The sequence below is a fragment of the Mastomys coucha genome, unplaced genomic scaffold (assembly GCF_008632895.1).
Source record: "Mastomys coucha isolate ucsf_1 unplaced genomic scaffold, UCSF_Mcou_1 pScaffold17, whole genome shotgun sequence".
Lineage (NCBI taxonomy): Eukaryota > Metazoa > Chordata > Mammalia > Rodentia > Muridae > Mastomys > Mastomys coucha.
In genome coordinates, this window is record NW_022196899.1 from 19,886,647 (window position 1) to 19,912,761 (window position 26,115).

Genomic DNA, 26,115 nt, shown 5'->3' on the forward strand with positions numbered 1-26,115 from the left:
TTCTTCCATGATTTCACTCTGTAAAAATGACAGCCATATACAGACTTACTCCATATTTTCTCTATCTTCTATTGATTATATGATTATAGTCATTGATGACAGTAAATTCTTCTCTAAAATACCTAATGAATGGGCAGTAATTCTCATGTATATAACATGATAAACTTGTTCACATGCAGCATAAACTCCTTGCACAGGCGTAGTGGTAAAATGCTGGACATTAAATAAATAATTTCAGTGGAAATCTAGTATCACATGTAAAATAGTCTAAGCCAATTTACATAGTCCAGTAGTATAAATAGATTAAAATATAGCAAAGAACAATATTTCCATCTAATTCCCTGATAATATTAAATAAAGGTCTATAGATAATTTTAATTGTAAGATTGAGTAATCTCAGAGGCAATGATATTAAGGTAGACTCTAGAGTATTATAGAGTCATAACACACTGAAAGTATTGATAGTTGGAGAATCAGTGGGTCACTGCCAAAAATCCATTTTGTCCAACAAGCTCGTGAGTGTGGGTCTTTGCTAGAATCAGAGCAGAACATGGGAATACTCTTTCTTGTCTCTCTTTTTTCATTTTTCTTTAAATTGTAAGACTCAAACTTCAGTGGGGTTCATATCAATTTAAAAGAGTATCTTCATGATAAGTTATCTATAGATTCTTCAGGTTGATGGAATAATTTACTTACAACAAAGGTTTCCAGAAATTATGTGAAATAGGACAGCTATAAAAACCTAAAATGAAACTCACAAGTATCAGAGTGGGCAGCATTCTGTCCAAGCAACCAATGGATGGATATCTGAAACTGCCCGCAGTTTCACACACTGGGTTCTTCTCAGCCAGGAGGGGATAAAGGACCTGAAATAGAGGGTTTGAAATGCAAAGAGAAAACATGAAGCCAAGTTGCATCCCAATCAAGGCTCCACTTTACTGAGAATAAACCAGGGTTTTTATAGTCACAGGAGAAACTGAAAACAAGTCTCTAGATTACACTACAAAGAAAGTTCAGGTGCCAAAGTCCCCAGGTTCAGAAGATCTTCAGGCGGCTGGCTGGCTTACTCAGGCGGTGGGCATGCTCAGATGGCTTCTTCAAAGACAAACAGTCAACAGAGAGCATTTGTCTTAGCTCCCAGGTGTTAGCCCCCAAGCAGAGGCTGCCAGAAGTCCGATGACTGAAGTGAAGAGGGAAGGTAACAGATATCTATGAAATATTTGGTTTTTCACAGGTCCTGTAGGAGCTTGAGGAGGTAGGTGCACATTGGATGGTATGCACATTGCATTCTTGTTTCTGTGAATCTAAAAACAAGGGGAAATCATTATGTGTTGTGATTGAACTCACTTAGCCTTTACATGCCCTTCACATTTTATAGCCTTCATGCCTTATGCATCACCACAAATACACAGAAAATAATCAGTATTATAACATTTATAATAATGATATGGTTTCATAAGGCATTGGATATCTTGTTGTATATGGCCCATTCTTCTAGTATACAAATAAAGTATGTGTTTGCCTTGACAGCTATGCATATAGGTATGAGAGTCAAGCAATAAAATAGTACCAACTTTATAGTCCACCTGTGTGACTTTCTTAATGAACAGCTATGGGCAACTGTAAACTAACAGCAGTGTCTTCACTTCACAATACAACTTATCTGACTGCAGTTCTCTAACAGTCCTTGACTTCCTCCCCACCTCCAGAACTCAGAGCTCAAATCTGAGATCATAGTGTCTATATCTCCCATATGGGTATATTATACTATATTTTAAGGCTTGCATAGGAGAAAAGCATGCCACATGCCTTTATACCCAGATCTCGGAAGCTGAGCCAAGAGAATATCTGTGAGACTGAGGTCAGCCTGGTCTACAAAGGAAGTTTAAGGACAGCCAGAGCTTCTACATAGAGAGAACCCAATGTGGTATTGAATTGCTGTTCTGTGTACTATACACATCCAAACTAATACTCAATATATCAGAGTAAGTGACATATCCTTAATTAATTACTTAATCTCATTCCTGGGATTTACCCCTTACATAACCTCAGGTACCAAATTTGGAGGCAATTTCTTATAATAGGAAATTATCTATAACACACACGTGAAGTTTCCTTTCACACTGTTTAGTAAATTCTTTATTGCTATTTGTTATAATACAATTTCAATGCTAAATGATCCTAACTTGTAAGTAATGGTAGTAGAACATCTATATACACCTGCAATGCCCTCATAATGAAGAGGATCAGCTGGATGTATAGGTAGAGTATAATGGCCAGGGGTGCATGCCCTCCCACTGGGGCAGCTGCTGAGTCCATGTTCTGTTTCCTTTATGTTCCTGGTGTTTGATGGAGTATTCTGGGAACATGAGGCCTTTGCTTCTTGTGGATGAAAAAGTGATTTTTCATACCAAACTGAAATCAAATCTCTGCCAAAAATTTTTGGAGAGTTTTCGATCATAAACATTACCAGAGAAAACTATGGCAAATCAGGGCAAACACAGAGTGTCTTTGTCATTTTGCATGGTTGCAAATCACATTTTACTTACAAGTCTTTGTGGCTAAAAATGTGTAGTTCAAAATTCTGAGAAAACTTTAGCTGTAATAAAATATAGGGGCAGGAGTTTTGTTAGAAATTTAAAAGACAATTGTGAGATAAGATGTTCAACTGTGATCCTCACATTTCAATACTATCTAAGCGGATGATTGCCAGTTTTCAACTTGTGATGGCCTATATATGACACATACTGTCCACTTGAGTAACTGTGGTTGCCTTTGGCACATTCATGGCTGTGCTTATTTGTAAGGATGCTTATAGAAAGGCACAACCAAGGAGGGAAGATGACCTCTGAATGTGGGCACCATTCTCCTGAAAGGTCCCATGGGCTGACTAAAAGGCAAGAGACAGGCAAACCCATCTGAGCAGTAAAATTCACATGTCTCTGATGGCTCACTGCAGATACAATGGTAACAGCTTGATCCTCGGGTTTAATATGTTGGGAGGAATTTGAAATAATGCCTATTTGGAGGAAACTGGATAGTTATGGATCACCAATGGCAGGTTCTTTGGAACCCTATTTTTTCCTTATGATATTTGATCCTAAACAATATGAGGAATACTTTTTCTCAGATAGACTGTCCGATAATATATTCCTACAAGTCCAAGTGCTGTTGGTCAATTGATAGTGAATCAGAAACTCAAATACTGAGAGTCAAAATAACCATTTGATCCCAGTACTGTAGAAGTTTTTGGTATTTTATTATAGTATTTGAAAGGCAGCTCCCATAAAAAAGTGTGCTCTATAATTTCTTTAAACCATTCATAACCAGCATCAGGGGACCAAGGGTATATTTAATCACACTAATCAGGGGTCATAATAGCTGTATCTGATAAAAACAATCCAAATTATATTGCCTTTGTTTTGTTGAGGAAACCACCATGAAAACAAGTAGAATTTCATACATTCTACACTGATTACAACAGAATTCATTCTTGATTGCTGAACTCAGTACCCAGGATTTTGTTTACTATTTCACAGCATTTTTTTCTCACTGGGTTAGTCTAAGGATATTTTAAATTACAACTGAGCAAAGACTGAGTCATTGAGCTCCAATACTCATTTATATTTTCCTTACTTAAAATGCACCAATGATTCTTCCTCTCCAGAAGAACACCATTCAAAGATATACTTATTTTACAAAATGAACCAAAACCAAAACCAAAATCAGCAGCAGCAGCAAAAAAATAACCCAGACTCTCAGGATAATTCGGTATTCCTGTCTTGTTGTAAAGGCTTATCAAACTAGGCTTAAAGTTCATGTCTAATTACCTTTTTAGTAATATCATTTTCCAGTACAGCATTGTGGTAGCTAGGAAGGCATAAGATATATGGTGCTATACCAGCAGATAAAATGTATGATGGCATTTTATTAACAGAAGAATTGCTCACAATTTTGTGTAAGATCCTGAAAAGTTGTCCCAGAAGAGCAGCATTAGGTTACAGAAATTTTTCTAAAAGACTGAACAAAGTGACAGTTACTTTAAAACAAGTTTACTCAATTTGTAAATAAGAAGGAAGGGGACAGAGTACTTGTACCTTATGTGTGGACCTCCATGAATAAAATGAAAGTAAGAATGTATTCTCAAAATATTGCTTGAAATGTTTCTCCAGATTTGGAGGGAAAATGACAAATTTAACTGGAGTACAAAGCTGAGATTATAACTATGGTCTACTGTGACTCTCCAAGTCATACCTCTGTTTGAAAATGTCTTCCATGTTTGTGAACAACTGAAACTTTTTCTGTCAGTCGGGATGTTTAGTGAATATTTCTGGGATATATAATCTCTAATGTATGTAAGAAAATATTACTTCTCTTTTGTTGATGATGTTCACACAATTTGCCAGCCATTACCTCTGCACTGCTGCTAATTTCTCTTTGCCATTGACCATTTGTGATACAGCAAGCCACTGGTCATATAATTTATAAGTCAGCAGACTTCCTTTAATAGATCCAAGAAATTCCTTATAGAGAGAGAAAAAAATATTTTGCAGAAAAAAATGAATTATGGAGGTTACTCAAAACATAGTCAACTCTAAAATTTAGTGTAGTTCCAATTTTCTTCACAGCTCCCAAACTTTTCCCAAGATTGAGTATTGACTGGTATGCAGGCCCAGTATGTTTTGTCCATCAGAGCTGGAAACCTAAGAGCAGATTTTCAGATGTTCTTGAATTACAAAAAAAAAAAAAAAATCACTTCTTAGGATCAATGTGCCTCTAGTGGACAACTGAGCAAACTCACACACCTAAGAGATCAATACCTCAGATCAAATAATATTTTTAAATGCCAGAAATATTCAATTATGGTAAGTATATCAAAGACAACTTTATTAAATTATTACCTAATTTCTGAGGTGTAGAAAATCGTGTTTATTACTGGAAGCATGGGATCACATGAGGTCATGGCTCTTAGAGATGGTCCTATCATCATTTCACTAAACAAGCCTGATTCCCACTCTATTCTAAATATTTAAGCTGATATTTATAGATATTGTATCCTTTATCATACATCAAAGAAGGTTCTCTTGGCAATGGGTGGTTTTCTATTAAAGAAAACTGCAGAAATTCCAAGTACAGAGGAGAAAATATCTTGTGGCTCCAAGTCCCACTGCATACATATTACATACTAACTCATGAACCTGGGGCTCCAGACATTGGTTAGAAGAGTGAGAAAAATTGTACATCAGAGATTCAGGAAATCAGCTGAGAGATTGGTCATTCTAGAAATGTGGCGGGTAGCTTAACTTTTGATAGTCCAACAATACAATATGCTTGTCAAAACAATTTTGAACAAAACATCATCCACGCTAGTAACACTAACTGGGAATGAATAAATCTTGTGAATACAAACTTCTAGATGAAGAACTATATGCACATAAATACTACAAAGTGAGAAAACTAGTGTTTCTCCAAGGGAACCGCCTAATTTGTATGCCAGTCACAGAGTGTTAGCTCAGAAAGAGTCCATATACTACCAAGGATAATTGATTTATCAGGTTGTTTGAACATATTTATAGAGTATTTTTATCTATATAATAATAACAGTAACTTACAACAGATGATGTATTTAAGCAGAAGTGGGAGATTGAGGGGAAACAAACTTACAGCAAAGGGAAAGGAAGAGTGAAATGATGTAATTGATTTTAATTTTAATAATAAAATAAAAAAATATCATTTTATGGTGGTGAAGGTATCACAGAGTGATTAAGAATACTTGTTTCAGTTGGAGAAGTGGCTCAGTGGTTAAGAGAACTCACTGCTCTTCCAGACATCCTGAGTTCAATCCCCAACAATCACATGGTGGCTCACAACCATCTGTAATGGGATTTGATGCTCTCTTCTGGTGTGTCTGAAAAGAGCTACCGTGTACTCATATAAATAAAATAAATGGTCTAAAACTTCCCGTGGGATTCATGGACTCAGCTCTTGCACTGCCCAGTTTTGCAGTTTAGAAGGAATTCCTTGAGACTCAGTGGTCTAAACTCTTTCACATTGTAGAATTAGACAATGAGACATTAGTTGGTGATTCCAAGGGACAAGACTAATATTCTAAATTATTTATGTTCCTGATTAATATGAAAATGTACTTACTGCGAAGTTGGAGTCAACTACATGTACACCTCAAAGAGAAAACAATAAATGTATAAATGAAGTAGCTCAGGATTATATGTACGTTTGAAAATATGCTAATAAAGATTATTATTCAAAAAAATAAAATAAATCTTATGGAAAAAAGTCAGGATTTGTTTTAAAAAAATGAATATTTGTTTCATAGGCATGAGGACCTGCATTTAGGTATCAATATTTTGTGAGATAGAGACAAGCAGATCACAAGATTCTACTAGGTATGTGTAGCAAATAGATACATGAAGGAGTCACATACTCTACATTGAGGAAGAGAAATCTGCCTCTCAGGGAAAAAAAGAGAAAGTGACAGAGAATGAAGAACACTGGTAGACAACTGCATCTGACTAGGTATGCACAAAAGGTGACACTGGTATGCATTATGAAGTGACCCTCCACATGGCCACATGAAAAAATCAAATGAAAGATAGTTACATTACTGTTCATTCTGACTGGATTTTTTGTTTGAGTCCCTATTCCTTATGTTGTGAATAGCAGAGGAACCTTTGAGCTTACCAGATTTCTCGCCTACATACCTACTATCACTCAAGGGAATTCATGATAAAGAAAACTACTCATGTAGACTCAGAGAAATCCTGAGGGTGGATAATGCCAGGACTTTCCCTACCTTGAAAATCCAAGCCACTTCATGCACAGAGTGTTTTTTTATATCCACCTGTAGCCCAGAATCAAGTTGTTCCTTCAGTGATTTCCATGATGTTTCATTTGGAGGTGTCATAAATACACCCTCTGTTGTTGAGCCTTTCTCTTTTATTAGAGACAGCATGTCCTGAGAGAAAGAAAGGGAAATACCTGTCACTTGTCATGCAGCACAGAGCAGTATTTGCTCATGAAAAACAGACCAATGGTGTGCACAGGTGCAGTGCAAGAGCAGGCATGGACAAGGACGACTTCAAACTAGTTTTGTGCCTCAATCTTTTATTGTACAGATCCTATTCTAATGTTAACCCTGAAAGATAAGGCAACACTTATTTTTTTATCAGATTATCCTCAGCAAAGCCAGGAATGAACACATGAGACCTACCGGAATTTTGGTAGGCCACTTTCCTTCTTGACAGATTGAAGTCAACTCTTGGCCAAACAGTTTTCCTCTATTTAGAGTTGGGCCAGTGCAAACATCCTCATGGTGGGGCCCAGAGCCCCTGGGTAAACAGGATGTAAAGAGTGGTCTATGTTTTTACAAGGTCTTTTCTTTGCATCTGAAGAGGAGACAAGATCATTACCTGGAATGGTATAATTTATAAGGCTTTTTTGAAAAAATCAAATTTCAATTGCATAATGTCCCTATTGTAATGGATTAGGCATCCTGTAGTGTCTATATATTTTTCTTCCATATAGTCTATATTGTTATTAACCCTAGAGATCTCTTTAAGACATGGTATAGCATTCTCTAAAACACGATCCAGTGAGAATTCTCACAAGATGATGCTGTCTAAGATGTACTGCATCATAAGATATTTGATGTCTAATTGAACAGGTTGCCTAAACTACGTACAGGCAGTTGCTTCACCTGTCATATCCATTTTCATAGCCACGCTCACTTTTATTCACATCAATTAGTTTTCTATTGTTTTCAAATGTCATAGTGAAGCTCTTCTCATTCTTAGTTTCTTATAGAGCTTTTAGAAGAACCATTGTTAAATTTCTCTCATTAGCAGTATGTCCCCTTTATGAGGATGTGTAAATGACTATTGTGTCAAATTCTGGACCTGGTTCTAGTAGTATAAATTCAAAGCTGAGATCAAAGTTTATTTTTCTTTTCTAAGATTTCTTTTCCAAAATTGGACCAGAATGACATCTTATATATGCTACTTAAAACAAAAGTATATGTAAACAAATGAGTCATATAACAAAATATAAATAAGAGTCTCTCTCAGTGTAGAACATACTGGCTATTTGTCTAAAGCAAAATAGTAAGGCCTGAAAAACACAAGTAATATGATACAGACTGAAAAAGATGTATGAGTTTTGTGTATATATCTATTTGTATCCACATGTATTCAAGTACATATATGTATATATACAATGATATTTTTTAGAAAAACAAAAACTTAAAGAGGCAAGGAGGGTACATAAGAGTAATGGGGAAAATGAAGGAATTATGGTATATTTGAAAAAAATTCTTAAAATAATTTCAAAAGCCCCAGAACTTAAGTATTAGGTCTATTTGAAATCCAGTTGCAGATGTAGAAGACACACAAAAATGTGTTTTTTGTGTGAATAGCAATAAGAGTAGAGTCTGAGCTAGGAGACTAAGATTACTTCTACTTTTATCTAAAATAGATTATCTTCAATTCCATACACAGAACTTTTCCATGTCTCTTGGAATACAATAGTTTAAATGCAGTTCTAAGGTCCTTTTCTGCTTTAATCCTGAAACTACGTGAAATTATATTCAAATGGGAAAAAGGATGTGTGCATACACACTTGTGTATATGTAGTGTCTTGTCACAGTAGCTTATGTTGACTATCTCTCTGGAACAAATGGAATGTTCTCCCTATAATCAAGCTTAGTCTTGATATCAGTATATAGAGATCTCAGCTGGACCTGGTGTATATTGTTTTGTTTTGGGTTTGTTTTCTACAATGCCCCTCCCTCAAGCAAGAAAATGACAACATGCACTGATATTTTATGCCACATTGAAATGGGAACTGAGACTGTACTTGAAGTAAGGTGGAGGACTCTGCTGCTGGCTCCTAGTTGAGTCTCGGGGCTTTAAGATGAATTGCTCTAGTGCATCTGAATTTAGGTCTTTCACAAACAGCCCAGGTAAGGCTAGAAAAGCTGTGAAAGTTCTTGAGTTCGTTCTACTGAAGGTATTTTGAAGGTTAATCATACTAATTTCATGTAGATACTCATAGCCTATAAGAAGAAAATAAGAATATGAATTGAAACTCATCATAAAGAGAGTGAGCAACCCTTCCAATGGGATTTCGCATGCACTGCTCTATTTTATGTCTCATTCTTCTTCTTGAAAATGTAGACTGTACACCCTAAGCATTAGGAGACTTACAGGGATATTGTGATAAAGTAAGGATGTGTAAGCTGAGAACTCTAAAATCGCAGAGAAACATTTAAATTTGTTACTTTATTTATAGCCATTGGAGAAGTTTGTGTGGCAGACTTTTGCTGTGGCAGACTTTGACAGTATTAAGAGCTGCCTGCTTTAGTCTTATTAGCAATAAAATTTTTGCATCATAAGACGCGTACTTTATTTGTCTAGCTTTATTTTAATCACTTTAAATATTTCCCACTCATATATATTTTCTTTTCATATGGCTTGGAGGCTAGCACTCCATAAATAATTCTATTGGCCATGTCAAGCATGTTTCTGTCCTTTTTTTTTCTCTCATGATAATGGCCTTATTTATAAAGAGTCCATTTTCATTTACAGTATGAAGACAGGGGGTTTTTGGAATCCTTGAAGTGGAATGGCCTCTGCTTCCTTCTGTTGCTGTTCTCCTTGACAATGGTAAGGTTGAGGCTGTATGCTGTAGAAAACATATGAGCCCTCCTGGACACACAGCAGTTTTTTAATACTCAAGTTGGGGATGTGGACCTGGGAGAATGTGGCCTAATAATAAGGCAGGATGAAGTTACATACAATAGACAACTTTTCTCAGCACTTCAGTTAATTTATAATGTGAGGGTTAAGAAGAGTCACCAGAGGAAAGTGTGCAATCACAAAGTTGGATGAGATAAAAACATGTTTCTCCATAAAGGTATATGAACAACCAAAGTTGGAATAAACTCTCTCCTATCTGCTACACCTAGGGAGGGCATCAAAAAACACATCCAATGAACAATTCTATATCTTTATGGAAACTGTGGTCACAAGAATTTTTTGTTTGTATGTGTGAAGATTTCTTACATACAGTAAGAATAATTCCTTTTGTGTAACACCACTTTTCGGCTAGAACAATAAATGCAAATTTTGAGTTAAATCCAGGTGCTTGATGTGCTGTCTCCTGTTTTAATATTTCTTCTCTAAAGAAAAATTAGAGAGTATGGATTGTGTTTTGGGTGTGGTTTTCTAGGAACTATGAAACCTTGGCTGTTTACATTTCTGATGAGTCACCAATATGATTAAAATCCTGATTTGCCTTTGCTTCTGACACAGATACAATGTCAGTGCTACAATCATAGCAAGATTTATAGCAACATTGACATGAAGGAACTCTAGATTCTTCCAGAGGATCAATTTGGAAAAAATCTAGACATGAGGGATACATGTGAATGGTCTGTGGGTTGAAATACACATTCAAAATGATGCCAAGAAATTGATAAGAGGATTAAGTTCTTGGGATTTCTGAAACATCCATGACTTATAAAGCTCTTCTAAATGTTAGAATTAAAATATTTTCACACATTGATAAAATGTTGACACATTTTAATCAATAAATTTATTTTAGAATGTCCCACTCCACATTTGTCTTTTCACTGACTGAGTACTGCTATTATGTCCACCTTATAAAAAAGCAAAAAGGCCACATGATTTTGGCACATGCCTATACTTTCAGCATTCATTGATTGAAACAATAAGGACTGAGAGTTCCTTACCTGCCTGGACTCAATAGCAGTACTCTGTTGCATAAAGGAAAATGAAGTCAAATGTGTGGGTTGAGTTTGCTCTGGTTCTTATCTAGTGTATTAAAACTAGTGTATAAACTAGTTTCAGCGTGTAAACTGAAAATATATATTGAAGAAAAATAAAAGTAGACCAGCTTCAGTTTCCTTCAAATAATCAAAGTATCCCTATAGATTCTTTTCATGATCCATGAGAAAATTTTGAATAACAATGTTCTCTGACCTGCAAAAGACAATGTTTCTGTCACTCGTCTGAAGGTCAGTTTATGCATTAGAACACCTTTTATTAGTTTTTAAAAGATCATCCTTGCAAGTACATTTGATGATCTTAGAATTTTTAATCTTATCCAAATACTTCTGATCGTTTCATTACTATTATTTACTTGGCAATAATTTAGTGAGAAATTAAAAAAGAGTCAATAGAAGGAATAGCAGGAGATTCAGTCGGGAAGTCTCCAATAATCTGAGTATGATCTCTCATTTAGTGGGAGAATTGCTGGTCATAGTGAGATGGGAACTGCATATTTCACATGGACTCAGAGATATGGTTACATTTACAATTTTCATTAGAAAACAGAATCTATATAGTTTGAAATAAACAATAATTTTCGTTTGTTTGTAAGCTGTGCACTTTTATTAAAATGGTCTCAAGTTTGTGTACAGGCCAGCCCTGAGTGCCTCAACACCTCAACCCACTCCCAGGGAGACCAAAGCCTTCATACATCAAGTTGGGGGACATCATCCTCTTAGGAGTAGGGGTGACTTTTGGCAGGCTGAGGGACTTCCTGTGACCATATATTTCATGGATACTTGGAGTGACTATTAAAACAAAAAAACAAAACCAAAAATACAATGCACACTCAAAGTCCTCAGCCACACTGTAGAATTTTGGGGGATGTTTGATCCAACTTACTGCTGTTACCTTCACCTTTCCAGTTTTTAATCCTGAGTCAAATGTGCCAAAACAAATAGAATATTCTTGAAAGTTGCCAAATTTATTACTGCTTATGAGAAATCTTCATACACACACAAAAGAGAAAAGGCTTGTGACCACAAGCCTTAAAGACACTGAATGGTTCTTTGAATGGGTTTCCCTTTTAGTTTTAGACTTGTTATTGTTTGTAACTGTTTTGCTCTGATGTATATCTTGGCACCATATTGAGACTGATACCTGAGAAGGTCAGCCCAGGAAATTTGATTCCCTGAAACTGGGATTATGGATACCTTTGAGCTATCACATGAGTGTTGGGAATCAATTAAAAATTTCTTTTGCTAGTAGGATTTTCTGTAATGATAACCAAATGATTTTTCTCATTTATTTCCTTCAGAAACAATATATCTAGTTTTGTTTTGTTTCTATTTTAGGAAATTATGTTTCTCAAGTAGAAAACACAGAAGCTTCTGTGTTTATTTTGTGTTTATTATTTTTTGTCAGGCAGCATTCTTTCATGAGACATTATCTATTTCTGAAGGCTATAATAATGTTATTAATTATGAATTTAATAAATGAAACTGTTTAGTTAGTTTGTTTTCATTCATATCTATATTTAAGACTAAATAATGAAAACATTGAGATTTCAGGGTTAGACCACTGAACTCAGCTAGTCCTTCTTTAAATTTCCCTGTTACTTACCTTGGAGTGCTCATAGAGCTTCCTCATGGCCAGGACAGAACCACAGTTGGTAATCTTCACTGTTCTGAGGGCCAAAAAGAACCAACCCTCACAAATAATCTGACAGTAGAGTCTTGAAGAATCTAGTGATTTTCTTTACTTACAATTTCCACCTCTCTAGCAGGGAAATTATTAGGAATTTAATATTAATGGCATGTCTTCTGACCACAGGTTCGAAGCATCAGGACTGATTTCAGGAGAAAACCCTGAGGTGCTTACCTTTCCTCTCTGAGGGGAACCTTAGTCTACTGATCCACAGCCAATATTATTACAAAATGACTCACATAGGTCTCTCCAGTCTGTCAGTGGAATATTGAATGTTGATTTGACATGAGCACACAACCCAGTACCCAGAAAGTCATATACTCACAGTGATCATGATGACTTGATAAAGAACATTTGAAAGATATGATTACCTTGGAAACAGTAAGAAAAACAGACAAAACAAACAGAACAAAACAAAACAAAAACAGAGAGGCTTTAAGTGTGTCTAGGAGTACACAAATATTGGCTTTCATTCAGAGATAGCCAGTCTGTGGAAAGGAGGAAGATGCAGCTAACCTGGAAAATAAGTCAAATACTGGAAAGAAGTTCCACAACATAATTATTGCAGGCAGAGCTATGAATCTACTTGAAACAATCATATAGATAGAATATTCTGTTGAAATAGTTAGCAACCTCCAGGAGTGATTGAAATGATAATATGCTCTACTTTGAGTTTATCGTTAATTGCACTTTCTTGTTGATTCATGATTAAAACCAAGAAATTGTCCCATAGAGTTCTTAACTATTACATTACAGGACAAAGTCCATTCAAGCAGACACTCAAACCTCCACGCAACCAAACATACAAGGAGACTAAAGAGTGATGCAGACAGGGAAAGGAAGAGTGACAGAGACAGAGAAACAGACTGACACTCAGAGAGTCACCATACAAACAGGAAGTGATAGAGAGGGACATACACAATACAGAGAAACAGAAACACACATAAAGTGAGTGAGCGAGATAGAGAGAGAGAGAATTTCACAGAGATACACATTTATAAACAGAGACCAAATATATAGATATGTGTGTAGAGAGAAAGAATATAGCTAGAAATACACAAACACATTTATTAAAAATAAAAAAATACAACCAAAACACACCAGAACAGGCACACTTATACTTCCATACTCAGAGAATGAAAACAAGAAGGAATGGGAGAAGAGAGGAATCATATACCATAAAGGAAGTGCAAAATATTTTAATAAAGAGAAAGAAAGGAAAGAAGGAAGGGACAAGAGAAGGAAGGGAGGGAAGGATGGAGGGAGGAAGGAAGGAAGAAACAAAGAAACGTCTTGTCTCTAAAATTGGCATACATTAAATCAGGTGTCTGCATGTGACCAACTAATCTCACTTTATTACAATGCATCTTTATTGTCTAGTGATAGTAAAAGTATAGCTTAATACCATTGGGCTATGTGTTTCATTTATATGGAAACCTAGACAAGAAATTCAAGAAAAATGCTTCTCAAGACTATTATTATATCTTAGATGCCTTTAGTCCCAAAAGGAGAAGATTGTAAATTATGATTTGTAAATTTACCATGATTAAGTTACATCTGTATTATTTATATGCTTACACATTGGCACATATGTGGATCTTAAAATGAAAATTCAGTTTTAACTCAAAGTAACTTGAAAATAACTTTACAGGCATTTTTATCATTGGTAGTAATTTTTCAATTATATCATTCACCACCTTGATGCATGTTGTTGTTACATATAAAGGCTATGAAAAATACAGAGAATGATATAAAATAACTTTTAAGTTCATGATTACAAAATGAGTTATTGTCTAATCATTACTTATAATGTACACTCTTTAATGACAACTCTAATATAGAATAAACATCTTGATTTCTTCCCTTGAGAAAACTCTGGAAGACTGTCAGTCTATTTATTACAATATGTGATTGGTATTCAAGCATAACTATAGCAGGTTGTATATGACAAAGGAAGTCTGAGTAGCCATGGCTAGAGGAGATCAGCATCCTGATTTTCTTTCATGATGCTGGTGGACAAGCAGGGAGAGTGGTTTAAATAAAGCACAACCCTTTGCTTCCTCCCCATCTAGACTTACATCATTCACACCCTTCCTTTCATGCACAGAATGTACAGAGTTCTAGAAAAATCAGGATAACTGGCAGCTGCAATTACAAAACAGTGAACAAACAAACAAAAATGAGTACTCTCTTCATATCATGCTTTGTATGTAGTTAGATGGTATACTGATATACAGTACTGAAATCTGTAAAGGTGATAAAACTAGGAAACCAAAATGAATATTTTAGAATTACTCCATCACTTAATATTCTCAATAACAAGCAAGGTGCTTGTATTATTAGCTCTGTACTGTGTCTCACATTTAGAATCTGCTACAGAGACCTAGGAAGACAGCAAAAAGAAAACAGCATGAAATCAAATGATTAGAATCTGAGAAGACACCACTGTCTTCAATTTACTGCAATTCTAATACATTACATGACAGTGAGTAGATATAGTAGTAGGCATATCTTTATGCAGATAGTTTCTATAGTATCAGCTATCTGCAATAAGCGTTGTAAGTGTCTAGGAAACAATCCCCTAAATAAGAAACATAGCACAAGTGACACCTCACTATCCATAAACTACCTTGAACCAAGACCAATGAAACCACTTCATAATCCATCTCTTTCACAGAGTTTTTATTTGTCTTCCAACAGCTGGGCATAACCTATTACCCTGAAAATAATGTTGTGTATATTGCTGAAGATATATTCAAGACCCTATCACAAATGTCAGGTTACTTGAATTTTATGAGCAAGAACACCTTACAATAACCAATTTCACATCTTGCTCTCTATAGACTAAAAAGTATGAAAAATATCTTAGAATATGTAAGAACATCTCTGCTCTTGTGGTTATAATATGAAAAAGAAGGCATTACTCAAAATGTAGAGTTACTCACTTCTGGATTAAAATGTAGCTCATGGCTCAGAAATCATATATTCTAGAAGGACACATTCGAACACAACAACCATGAATACATATGTGCATGAAGTCACTCACACACACACACACACACACACACACACACACATACACACATACACACACACATAGAGAAAGAGAGAGAGAGAGAGAGAGAGAAAGAAAGAGATTGAGCATAATAAATTTTAAAAAAGTAAAACTTTCTGTTATTATAGAAATCCACACATGAGACAGAGAAATAATTTACTTAGGATTTTCATTGACATTGTTGTAAAATATTGTGTTCTCAGAGCGTTTTGAACATATTAAGATCTAACTAGTGATTGCAAAGATATGTGCACTTCTTCATTTCTTACTGATGGTGATGTTGTTTATAAATCAGACATATTTCAAGAGATAGTCTTTTTAAACAAAATAGTTCCAAAAATAGTTTTCAAAGCATGAAAATGAAAGACAACTGGTATTTTTTGTACATGTTAAAATATGTCTTGACTCATGGTGAACCAGAGATATGTAAGTAATTCTCAGAAGAGAAGATCAAAATTTGAGGAAAAATAGATTTTTAACAATTGTTTCAAAGATACATAAAAAATATATTTATTGTAGAAAACAGGAACTATACCCTCAGATAAAAATAAAAGCCCTGTAAATATTGAAAGCCATGTAGAAAAATGCTGTCCCCCAGCCATGGCATAGGCATTGACTCATGAGGACAGTAAAGTTAATTGTTATCCATGCAAAATATAATTCAAAAAGTCAATATTTTATTTATTTGTATTTGAAGTCAAGAGTAGGAAAAGACATGTGCAACTTGGGGAGAAGTTTGGGGATATCTTGGAATTCTTGCAGGTGATTTGGCAGTGGATTTCTATACATATATGAAAATATCAAATAAAGATGATTCTAAAATCACCTGCATTGATGTATTTTAAAATGTAAACAGAGTCTGAGAGATCTACATTCAATCCTAAGAGAAAGATAAAAAGGGAAAATTGGGAGGAAAAGAAATCCTTAAGTAAGAACAGCAAAAACATTTTCCTAGTTCATCCATAGAAAAAAATACAGGTTGATCTTAAGTGAAATAATATACATAGATGATTCAAGGAAGTCTCAAACCTAAAAGGCCAAATTTTAAACCTAAAATCAAAGAAAACCACCAAAAAATTGACCAATATATGAAGGATCACTGCTGAATACTCACTAGAGAACACAGAGGAAAAAAAAAGTGATGGAGGATATTAGAAGAAAGTTTTTATGTTCTGAAAATCTCTTTTCAAGGACAAAAGGGAAATAAACATACCATCGCATGAAGAAAAGCTATAAAGTACCTGTTAACAATCTTCTGAACTACACAAAGATTGTTAATAATCATGGCAGGGTAAAATATGAAAGCACTAGAGTCATGGGTGAAAATCAGTAAAAATATTTTCTTTAAAGGAATTGGATCTAAGTCACAATAGTGTTGAAAGACATCAGGGAGATTGCTCATGGAGAATACTGAGCAGTGGCAAGAGAACATTTTGCCACAGGGTGATCTGCTCTTCTGCGCTTCTCTGTCCTGAAGACACATCTGATTCAGTCAAGCGAGTGAGTGTTCTCCTAACTTATGTCACTGGTTAGAAATTACCTTTTCTCTTTAGTTACCTTTTGTATAACCTAGAAAGTATGAAGATCAAATTGCAAGGTGATCGTTATACACACCTTGGTAAGTGGGGTACAATGTCAACAGTTACATGTTAGAATATTGACTCTAGGTGCATTTTCTACCCATTAGCATTTATAAAAGTCAGAGAGATGGTGATCCTCTGAGCAACATTCTATTCTGCTTTACAGTAGGAATGGACTTCAGTGCCCTGCATACTACATAACAGTTAAATTTCTGATCTGCACTAAACCCAATAGTAAAAATGGAACAATAATATAAATACCAGAAAAATAGGCAGTTATTTAATGGCTATGTGTGTAACTCAATGATAAAACTAATATATAGTGTGTGTTAGGCCATGAGTTTTACCTTAAACACTGTATACCTGTCTGACCACATATACACACAAACACACACAGACACACACACACACACACAAACACACATAAACACAAACCAATGGTAAGTTAATAAAAATGATTTCTAAATGGAAGTACATGAAAAGATATCCCTATACCTATAATATTCAAATAAATACAAGGATAAAGAGCCATGGTTATGTAGTTGTCCTTCCAAAGCAGGTTTGAGGATGCACAGAGACATATAGAAGGAGCAGAGGACAGAGGTAAAGCAGTACACAGTTATGAAACATGTGGATTTGGAGAACAAATTAATTCTTGATAATATTTTGCTCTGTTTAAGATTTGTTTATGGTTGTCTTATATAATAACAATTATTTTTGATTAGACAGAAATATTTTAAAATAAATAATAGTTGAATAACACATAAGTTAATATATAAACAATAAGAACCCAAGAAAAGACAGTTCAATTCTTATAATAATACTCGGCTTGGATATGTACGCTGTTGCAACTACCTGATGTAATCTTCAGTCATTTAAGAAAAAATATTTCCTCTTTTTTGTTGCTTTAGCATGTGGATCACTCTAGCTTCATGTGTGCCTGCCATACACATACAGCTTTTCCATACATGTAAATTCTTACTATCTCCCCCTCCACCCTATTTATTCTGTCTCCATCCTCCACTACTCTACAAGCTGCCTGTCTCTCTGCTAATCATGAACTTGAAATATCAGTTTTGGTTTTGTATTCACATACAGTGGCATGTCCTCAGTGAATATCTGTAGTGAGAAATTTTTCTTGATATCCTTCTTGGCTTCATCAATGGCTCTGCTCAAATGCAAAAAAAAATACACTATATAGTAAAATTAATTTGTTAGTAGCTCATTTTAAGCTAATCATTCAATATTTCATAAGTATCATCTTAGAGTTAAATACAAGACAATCAGTTCAGCAATATGCATTATTGGATTAGGAAATATTTCAAAGTGTTTCAGAATCAAAGATATGGTCAGGTCATAGCATATTAGCCTAGGAAGCACAGCCTGTCCTTAGAACTTTTTGTTTGCAAAGTTGTTGTCAACTTGACTACATCTGGAATGAACTACAATCCAGAAATGGAGGACACACCTGTGATCCACACCTGTGATAGGCTTCTGACATGGACCTTAACATGGAGATCTTGAGGCATAGTAGCCATAAAAAGCTTAGGCCCAGGCAAAGTAGAACACACTCACCACTTAATCCCTAGAGACTGAGGGAAGTGGATCTGAGTTCAAGGTTAGCCAGGTACAAAGCAAGGTCCCTAACTAGGTGTGATGGTACACACCTTTAATCTGAGCCACACCTTCTGATGAGGCCCCTGTAAAGACATTGGAAGAAGGAAGACTCATGCTTCTTTGCCTGCTTGCACTACCTGCCAGCACATGTGTTGATATCCACTTCTTCAGGACCCCAGTTTATACAGAAGACTGGGTGAAACAAACTAGCCTCATAGACAGAACAACTACTAGATTTTTTCACTTTCCAGTCACAGCTGCCCATTGTTGGGTCAGTTGGACTACAGACCATAAGACATTACAGTAAATTCCCTTAATATTTAGAGACAACCCGTAAATTCTGTGGCTCTAGAGAAAGTTCTGTGACTAATACACAAGGAAAAGGCAAAAATCTGCTTGACCTCACAGGAGGAAGTAGTAGAAGGTTTCAATGGACATGGCAGGGTAACATCTATGGAGTGCAATTTAAAATAAGATGGAAGATGACTGTTTACTTCAATATAGTGCGGAGACAATTAATGCAGAACTTCCTCAAAACTAAATGAAATCTGCGATAGATAGGAGAATCTAAAGCAGCATCCAGTGACCATCTAATCAACATATTTGGAGACATTCTATCAAATATATTTTTAAGAAAGAAATGAATCACAAACTGCAATTTTCATATCAGTATGGAATTAAAGTGTAATCACAAGTAACATACCTTCTGAGAAGATAACACCATCATTCTTGTTGTTCTTTTGAACTGTAATGTTAAAAGTGACAAACAAGATTAGAGTCTTTATAATGCTAAGACTTTTAAGATTATTGCTCATAAAAAATTATTATAAGCCAAAGGTCCTCATGAGGGTGTAGCTGCAGATGGTATTCTCTACACAACTGCCTTTCTGAGTGACTTGTTTCACTGGAACACTTGTATGACAGGAAGTTGAATATAGTATGAAAGCTAGTTGGCAATGTCAAGACTTGACTATATTCCAAGAGCTATGTGACTATGGCTGGACCAACGATTACCTCTAGCTTTAGTTTTATATGTATAAAAGGATAGTTAAGACAGTGTCCTCTTAGTGTGAAGTCATGTTCATAGAGAAAGGGGTCATTATTCAAACTAAACCACAGGTAAGGTGCATGACCTTTAGTTAGAACAAACAACCCAGGGAGAATAGCTTTTAAGAAAAAAAAATATTTCCTTGAGTGAACTGTCAAACAAGACAGGAGGTCCTAGAAACTAGTGCTTCATCTGCGTGAGTCATCACATTCACTCCTCTGGTACAAATTGATAATAAGCCTACCACTATTCTACTGTAGCATGGAATACTCTAATCAAAGATGGATTAAAGATCAATTCCCAATGCTAACATTTTATAACTGCAAATTATATGTTGAATGAGTTAAACCTAATTGATATTTGACACATTCACAGTGTCTTAATAGTTATCAACATTTCTTGTTGATCAATGATTTTCTGATCTAAAAAGCAACCCTTACCCAATGCACTATTCCTCTTCCCCATGCTCACAACCCTATGTCAGGTATAGTTTTTCCATCTGTAAGCTAATGTGTACCTTGTTTCCACTTTCTAAAAATAATTATCTATGCCACAAAGATCTTTCATTCACAAAATATTCTTCTCCCTTTTTCCATGGTACTAACATTTATAACTCAAGCTGACTTCCTATGGAACTATGGGCTGATTCTTGCTCAAACACTGGCACACTCATGTTTCTACCATTAACTGCTCACTCACTCTATTCTCTGTCTACAACCATTTTTATCAGAATGGTGGATTATACCTGTGCCCCTCAACCTACACACACATACACACACACACACACACCACATCACATCACAAATAATAATAATACTAAAAGTGGCATAGCAGGAAATAATAAAAAGTGACATAGCAGGAAACCTCATAGGTACATGGTGATATGTAGGGGCTGGTTTTGACGCTTTGATCAGGAATCTGCATGTGAATACTGAAGGTCCTTTTCTCCAATTGGATCTTAATCAATCAATAAAGATCCTAAAGGCCAATTAGCTAGGTGAAATAGGCAGGACTTCCTGTTTTACTACAGGAAGGCTAGCACATGCAGGGAGGAGAAAAAGATTCGCCATGCTACAGAGGAAGAAAGAGTCACCAGCCATGTGAGATCTAAGGTGTATTGGCCTTTGGCTGCTTTCCCAGCTGGCCTCGGGTGGCAGGCGGGGCACTGGAAACATAAATAAGCTGAGGGTATATTTAGGGTGCTGAGCTAAGACTAAGGTGACCAAGTAGACAAAGTTGAGGGCAGATTCAGAAGTGTTGACCTGGGATTGAAAGAAGGGTAGGAGAGCTGAGGAAGGCTTAGAAGAGCCTGGCCCTTGTGCTAAGGCATATCAAAATGAGCTAGTGTGTTTGTGTGTATCATCTGTGGATCCCATGGAACATTATTCATTGGCCTTTATCCTCATCAGTTGACCATTAAACACCAGTGATACACAGACATTCAAATACTTGAGCATTCTATGAGTAACTATTTTTATCTGTTCAATTAAATACTATTTTTATTGAAATTAACCTGGGAGTATTGGAGGTATCATATTTGGGCATACTATGCAGTAGTACTGGAGAGAAATCAATTTGTGTGTTTTCAAAACCTAGATAATACAAGACATTATGGGGAAAAGAAAGTGGAGGATGTGGTAAGTCCCTTGTTTTAGCCACATCCTACAGAAGATACTTAGAAGATAATATACCTCCACTCTGCCTCAAGAATCTTGTGGAGACCTGATGAATATCACAAATCAAAAACTGAGGCATATACTTACATGTGAAATGTATGTTGTGAAAATTATAGACAAACTGTTGTCATCATAGAAGGCAAACGTTGATGGTGGCAACCTGTATGCAGTCAGACTAACCTGAATTCTTATTTTGCAAACATTCTGGGTAATTGGTTTAACCTGTGAATTATGAAGCATTAAGTTGCTTCACAATTTCTATAGCTATCCTCTTGTGAATACAGGTCAAAACTGTAGCTCTTACCAAAAGGTGGCCACAAAGTTTCTGGTGGGTCAAAAGAGGAAAAGAATCTTGCAAGTATAGGTAGTGTTCATGTTTACTAGGTTCACATCATCTATGGCCCACCGGCAATGCAGTGGGATGATACATTTTATCTTAAACGTTTTTTTTATTCCTAAAAAGAGAATAAAAATATGTTAGTTTGATACTTAACATGATAATACAGAGAAAGATTCCCCACACTTTGTAATGTAACATGTAACAGTCAAAATACAAGCATATTATGTAATGTTTACTAAAAGATACACATGCACACTCACACACAAACATAAAAACATATGTCTCAATCATATGAAACATTTGTACATTTATATATTTTCTTTCCATCTGAAAACATCTAATCATACAAATACATATACATATACATATATATGTGCATATATATGAGCCAAAATTCAGAAGAAATGCATAAACCCAAAACCTCTAATTCTAATATGTCTAATATTAGATAATATTCCTTCAAAATGAAAATAATGGCAATCATCTCTTAAGAGACTAATAATGTTCTTTCTGTAATACAAATGTAAATCTCAAAATTGTTTTAATGATTATCACTACACAGCAGAAGTGGAACAAATATATGGTCTTTCAAGAAATCCATTCAGTTTAGTTTCCTTTATCCCAAAAATCAAAGTGAATTTCACTTACTTACACCAACTACACTTAAAAGGCACACTATCAGTATATATATACATTTTTAATTCAAATGAGACAGTTACTTAGAGGAGCCAGACAGGAAAGAGGGAGACACCCACAAGCTGCTGCTTGGGCAGGCAATGGCAGTTGGAGGGGCAGGCAGAGGCTGAGAAGGGAGGGGAAAAATGGAGGAGGTCCCAAGACAGACCAGACTCCTTCCCCACCCATGGAACTATCCCAACGTCCAGTCTACAAGCATGTGCTAGAGGACCCAGGACACACCTCCTGGCTGTTGATTACTATCTTCTAAATAAATGTGAGTATTTCCAAGTGTGGACTGAAGGTGAGTTGAGTAGAAATGACAAATTGGATGACAGAGTGATACACAGCCAGGCCATTCACTTATTTGGAGCCTGCATCACTCAGACACTAATTACCATTTTCTATGCTGGAAGCTTACAGTGAATGATCAAGGTTGAAAGCCAAATTTACTCCATTGGTTGTATCTACAATATATAGAAAAATTATTTTCTGAAGATTTCATTTTCTCACATTTTTTGAAGTGGATCTTCAGGAATATTATTTAAGGATGAGCAGAAAGTTTATTCCCCAAGCTGAATAAAATAAATTATTGACGTCTGTCTTTAAAACCATTTACAAACTTATGAGAACATACCTTGAATCATTTACTGGATAATGTCAGTACCAACTTCATACCTTCTAGAATAATATGAAGGCTATGATCGTGGCCAGTGGAGATTGTGTATGATGTGGTCCCAGAAAACTCCTCCGCGGTCATGAGTTACAATGCAACCGTGTATACTGCTTCATTCAATCACAGCAGTTTTCTCTAGTATGTGCAGAATCACTAAACAAGACCTAGTTTCTGCAGTTTTCCTTGATTAGTGGACAGATAGGAGCTGCTTCTCATCCCTTCTACTGATTTGGAAACTATGAGGTCACCAGGCTTACATGTGTTGCCACTTGTGTGCAAGGATCATAATCAGTTAGTTCATATTGTTATTTGTCTTAAGGAACAAACTAATTTCCAGAGTGGCTGTACGAGCTAACAATGAAGGAGTGTTCCCCTTTCTCCAGCAATGAAGGAGTGTTCCCCTTTCTCCACAACCTCTCCAGCATCTGCTGTCACCTGAGTTTTTTATCCTAGCCATTCTGACTGGTGTAAGGTCTAAGGGTTGTTTTGATTTGCATTTCCATGATGACAGGATGTTGAACATTTCTTTAGGTGCTTCTCAGCCATTCAGTATTTGTCAGTTGAGAATTCTTTGTTTAGCTCTGTACCCCATTTTGTAATAGGGTTATTTGATTCTCTGGAGTCTAACTTCTTGAGTTCTTTGTATATATTGGATATTAGCCCTCTATCAGATATAGGATTGGTAAGGATCTTTCCCCAATTTGTTGGTTGCCATTTTGTCCTATTGACAGTATCTTTTGCCTTACAGAAGCTTTGTAATTTTATGAGGTCCCATTTGTCAATTCTTGATCTTAGAGCATAAGCTATTGGCGTTCTCTTCAGGAAATTTTCCCTGTGCCTATTTGCTCAAGGCACTTCCCCACTTTCTTTTCTATAAGTTTCAGTGTATCTGGTTTTATGTGGAGGTTCTTGATCCACTTGGACTTGAGGACAAGGAGATAGGAATGGATAGATTTGCATTCTTCTACATGTTAACCGCCAGTTGAACCAGCACCATTTGTTGAAAATGCTGTCTTTTTTCCACTGGATGATTTTAGCTTCTTTGTCGTAGATCAAGTGGCCATAGATTTGTGGGTTCATTTTGGGGTCTTCAATTCTGTTCCATTGATCTATCTGCCTATCACTGTACCAATACCATGCAGTTTTTATGACAATTGCTCTGTAGCAGAGCTTAAGATCCAGGATGGTGATTCAACCAGAGGTACCTTTATTGTTGAGAATAGTTTTTACTATCCTGGTTTTTTTGTTATTACAGGTGAATTTGCAAATTGCTCTTTCTAAGTCTGTGAAGAATTGAGTTGGAATTTTGATGTGGAATTATTTTGAATCTGTAGATTGTTTTCGGCAAGATGACCATTTTTACTATATTGATCCTGCCAATTCATGAGCATGGGAGATCTTTCCATCTTCTAAGATCTTTTCCATTTCCTTCTTCAGAGACTTGAAGTTCTTATCAAACAGACCTATTATTTGCTTAGTTAGGGTCAGACCAAGGTATTTTATATTATTTGTGACTATTGTGAAGGGTGTTGTTTCCCTAAATTCTTTCTCAGCCTGTTTATCCCTTGTATAGAGGAAGGCCACTGATTTGCTTGAGTTAATTTTATAGTCAGCTACTTTGCTGAAGTTGTTTCTCAGGTTTCAGAGCTCTCTGATGGAATTTTTGGTGTCACTTAAGTAAACTATCATATCATCTGCAAAAAGTGATAATTTGACTTCTTTCTTTCCAATTCGTATCCCTTTGATCTCCTTCTATTGTCTAATTGCTCTGGCTAGGACTTCAAGTACAATATTGAATAGGTAAGGGAGAGAGTGGGCAGCTTTGTCTAATCCCTGATTTTAGTGGGATTGCTTCAAGTTTCACTCCATTTAGTTTGATGTTGGCTACTGGTTTGCTGTATGTGCTTTTACTATGTTTATGTATGGGCCTTGAATTCCTGATCTTTCCAAGACTTTTATCATGAAGGGATGTTGGATTTTGTGAAATGCTTTCTCAGCATCTAATGAGATAACCATATGGTTTTTCCTTTGAGTTTGTTTATATGGTGGATAAGGTTGATGGATTCCATATGTTGAACCCTCCCTGTATCCCCGGAATGGAGCCTACTTGATCATGATAGATGATCATTTTGATGTGTTCTTGGATTCAGTCTGCACGAACATTATTGAGTATTTTTTCATCGATATTCACAAGGGAAATTGGTCTGAAGTTTTCTTTCTTTGTTAGGTCTTGGTGTGGTTTAAGTATAAGAGTAATTGTGGATTCATAGAATGAATTGGGTAGATTACCTTCTGTTTCTATTTTGTGGAATAGTTTGAGAAGTATTGGTATTAGGTCTTCCTTGAAGGTCTGATAAAACTCTGCACTAAACCCATCTGGTCCTGGGCTTTTTTTTTGGTTGGGAGATTATTAATGACTGTTTCTATTTCATGAGCAGATATGGGACTGTTTAGATCATTGATCTGATCTTGATTTAACCTTGGTACCTGGTATGTGTCTAGAAATTTGTCCATTTCATTCAGGTTTTCCAGTTTTGTTGAGTATAGGCTTTTGTTTTAGGATCTCATGATTTTTGGATTTCCTCAGTGTCTGTTTTTATGTCTCCCTTTTCCTTTCTGATCTTGTTTTATTATTATTATTATTATTATTATTATTATTATTATTATTATTATTGTTATTATTATTAGATGTTTTCTTTATTTACATGTATATTTCTCCTTTCCCAGTTTCCCCTCCAAAAAACAAAGAAACAAACAAAAACAATGAAAACAAACCCCTATTGCCTCCCCATGTCTGCCACCCCACCCTCTCCCATTTATTGGCCCTGGCATTCCCCTTCACTGGGGCACAGAACCTTCACAGAGCTGAGGTCCTCTCCTTCTATTGATGATCAAATTTGCAATCTTCTACTATACACATGCTGCCAGAACAATCAGAC

The 26,115-nt window shown here is 35.7% G+C and overlaps 1 protein-coding gene across 1 annotated transcript; it reads right to left on the bottom strand.

Annotated features, from left to right (window-relative positions):
* Positions 1 to 2,152: 2,152 nt before the first annotated feature.
* On the bottom strand, positions 2,153 to 23,260 carry LOC116094881 (rho GTPase-activating protein 20-like). The gene is given in 12 exon segments (XM_031376281.1): positions 2,153 to 2,479; positions 3,831 to 4,020; positions 4,414 to 4,523; positions 6,812 to 6,973; positions 7,229 to 7,373; positions 8,869 to 9,067; positions 12,426 to 12,489; positions 14,159 to 14,236; positions 19,465 to 19,506; positions 21,573 to 21,707; positions 21,867 to 21,940; positions 23,179 to 23,260. Coding segments are annotated over 12 exon segments (1,608 nt in total).
* Between the last annotated feature and the right edge of the window lie 2,855 nt (positions 23,261 to 26,115).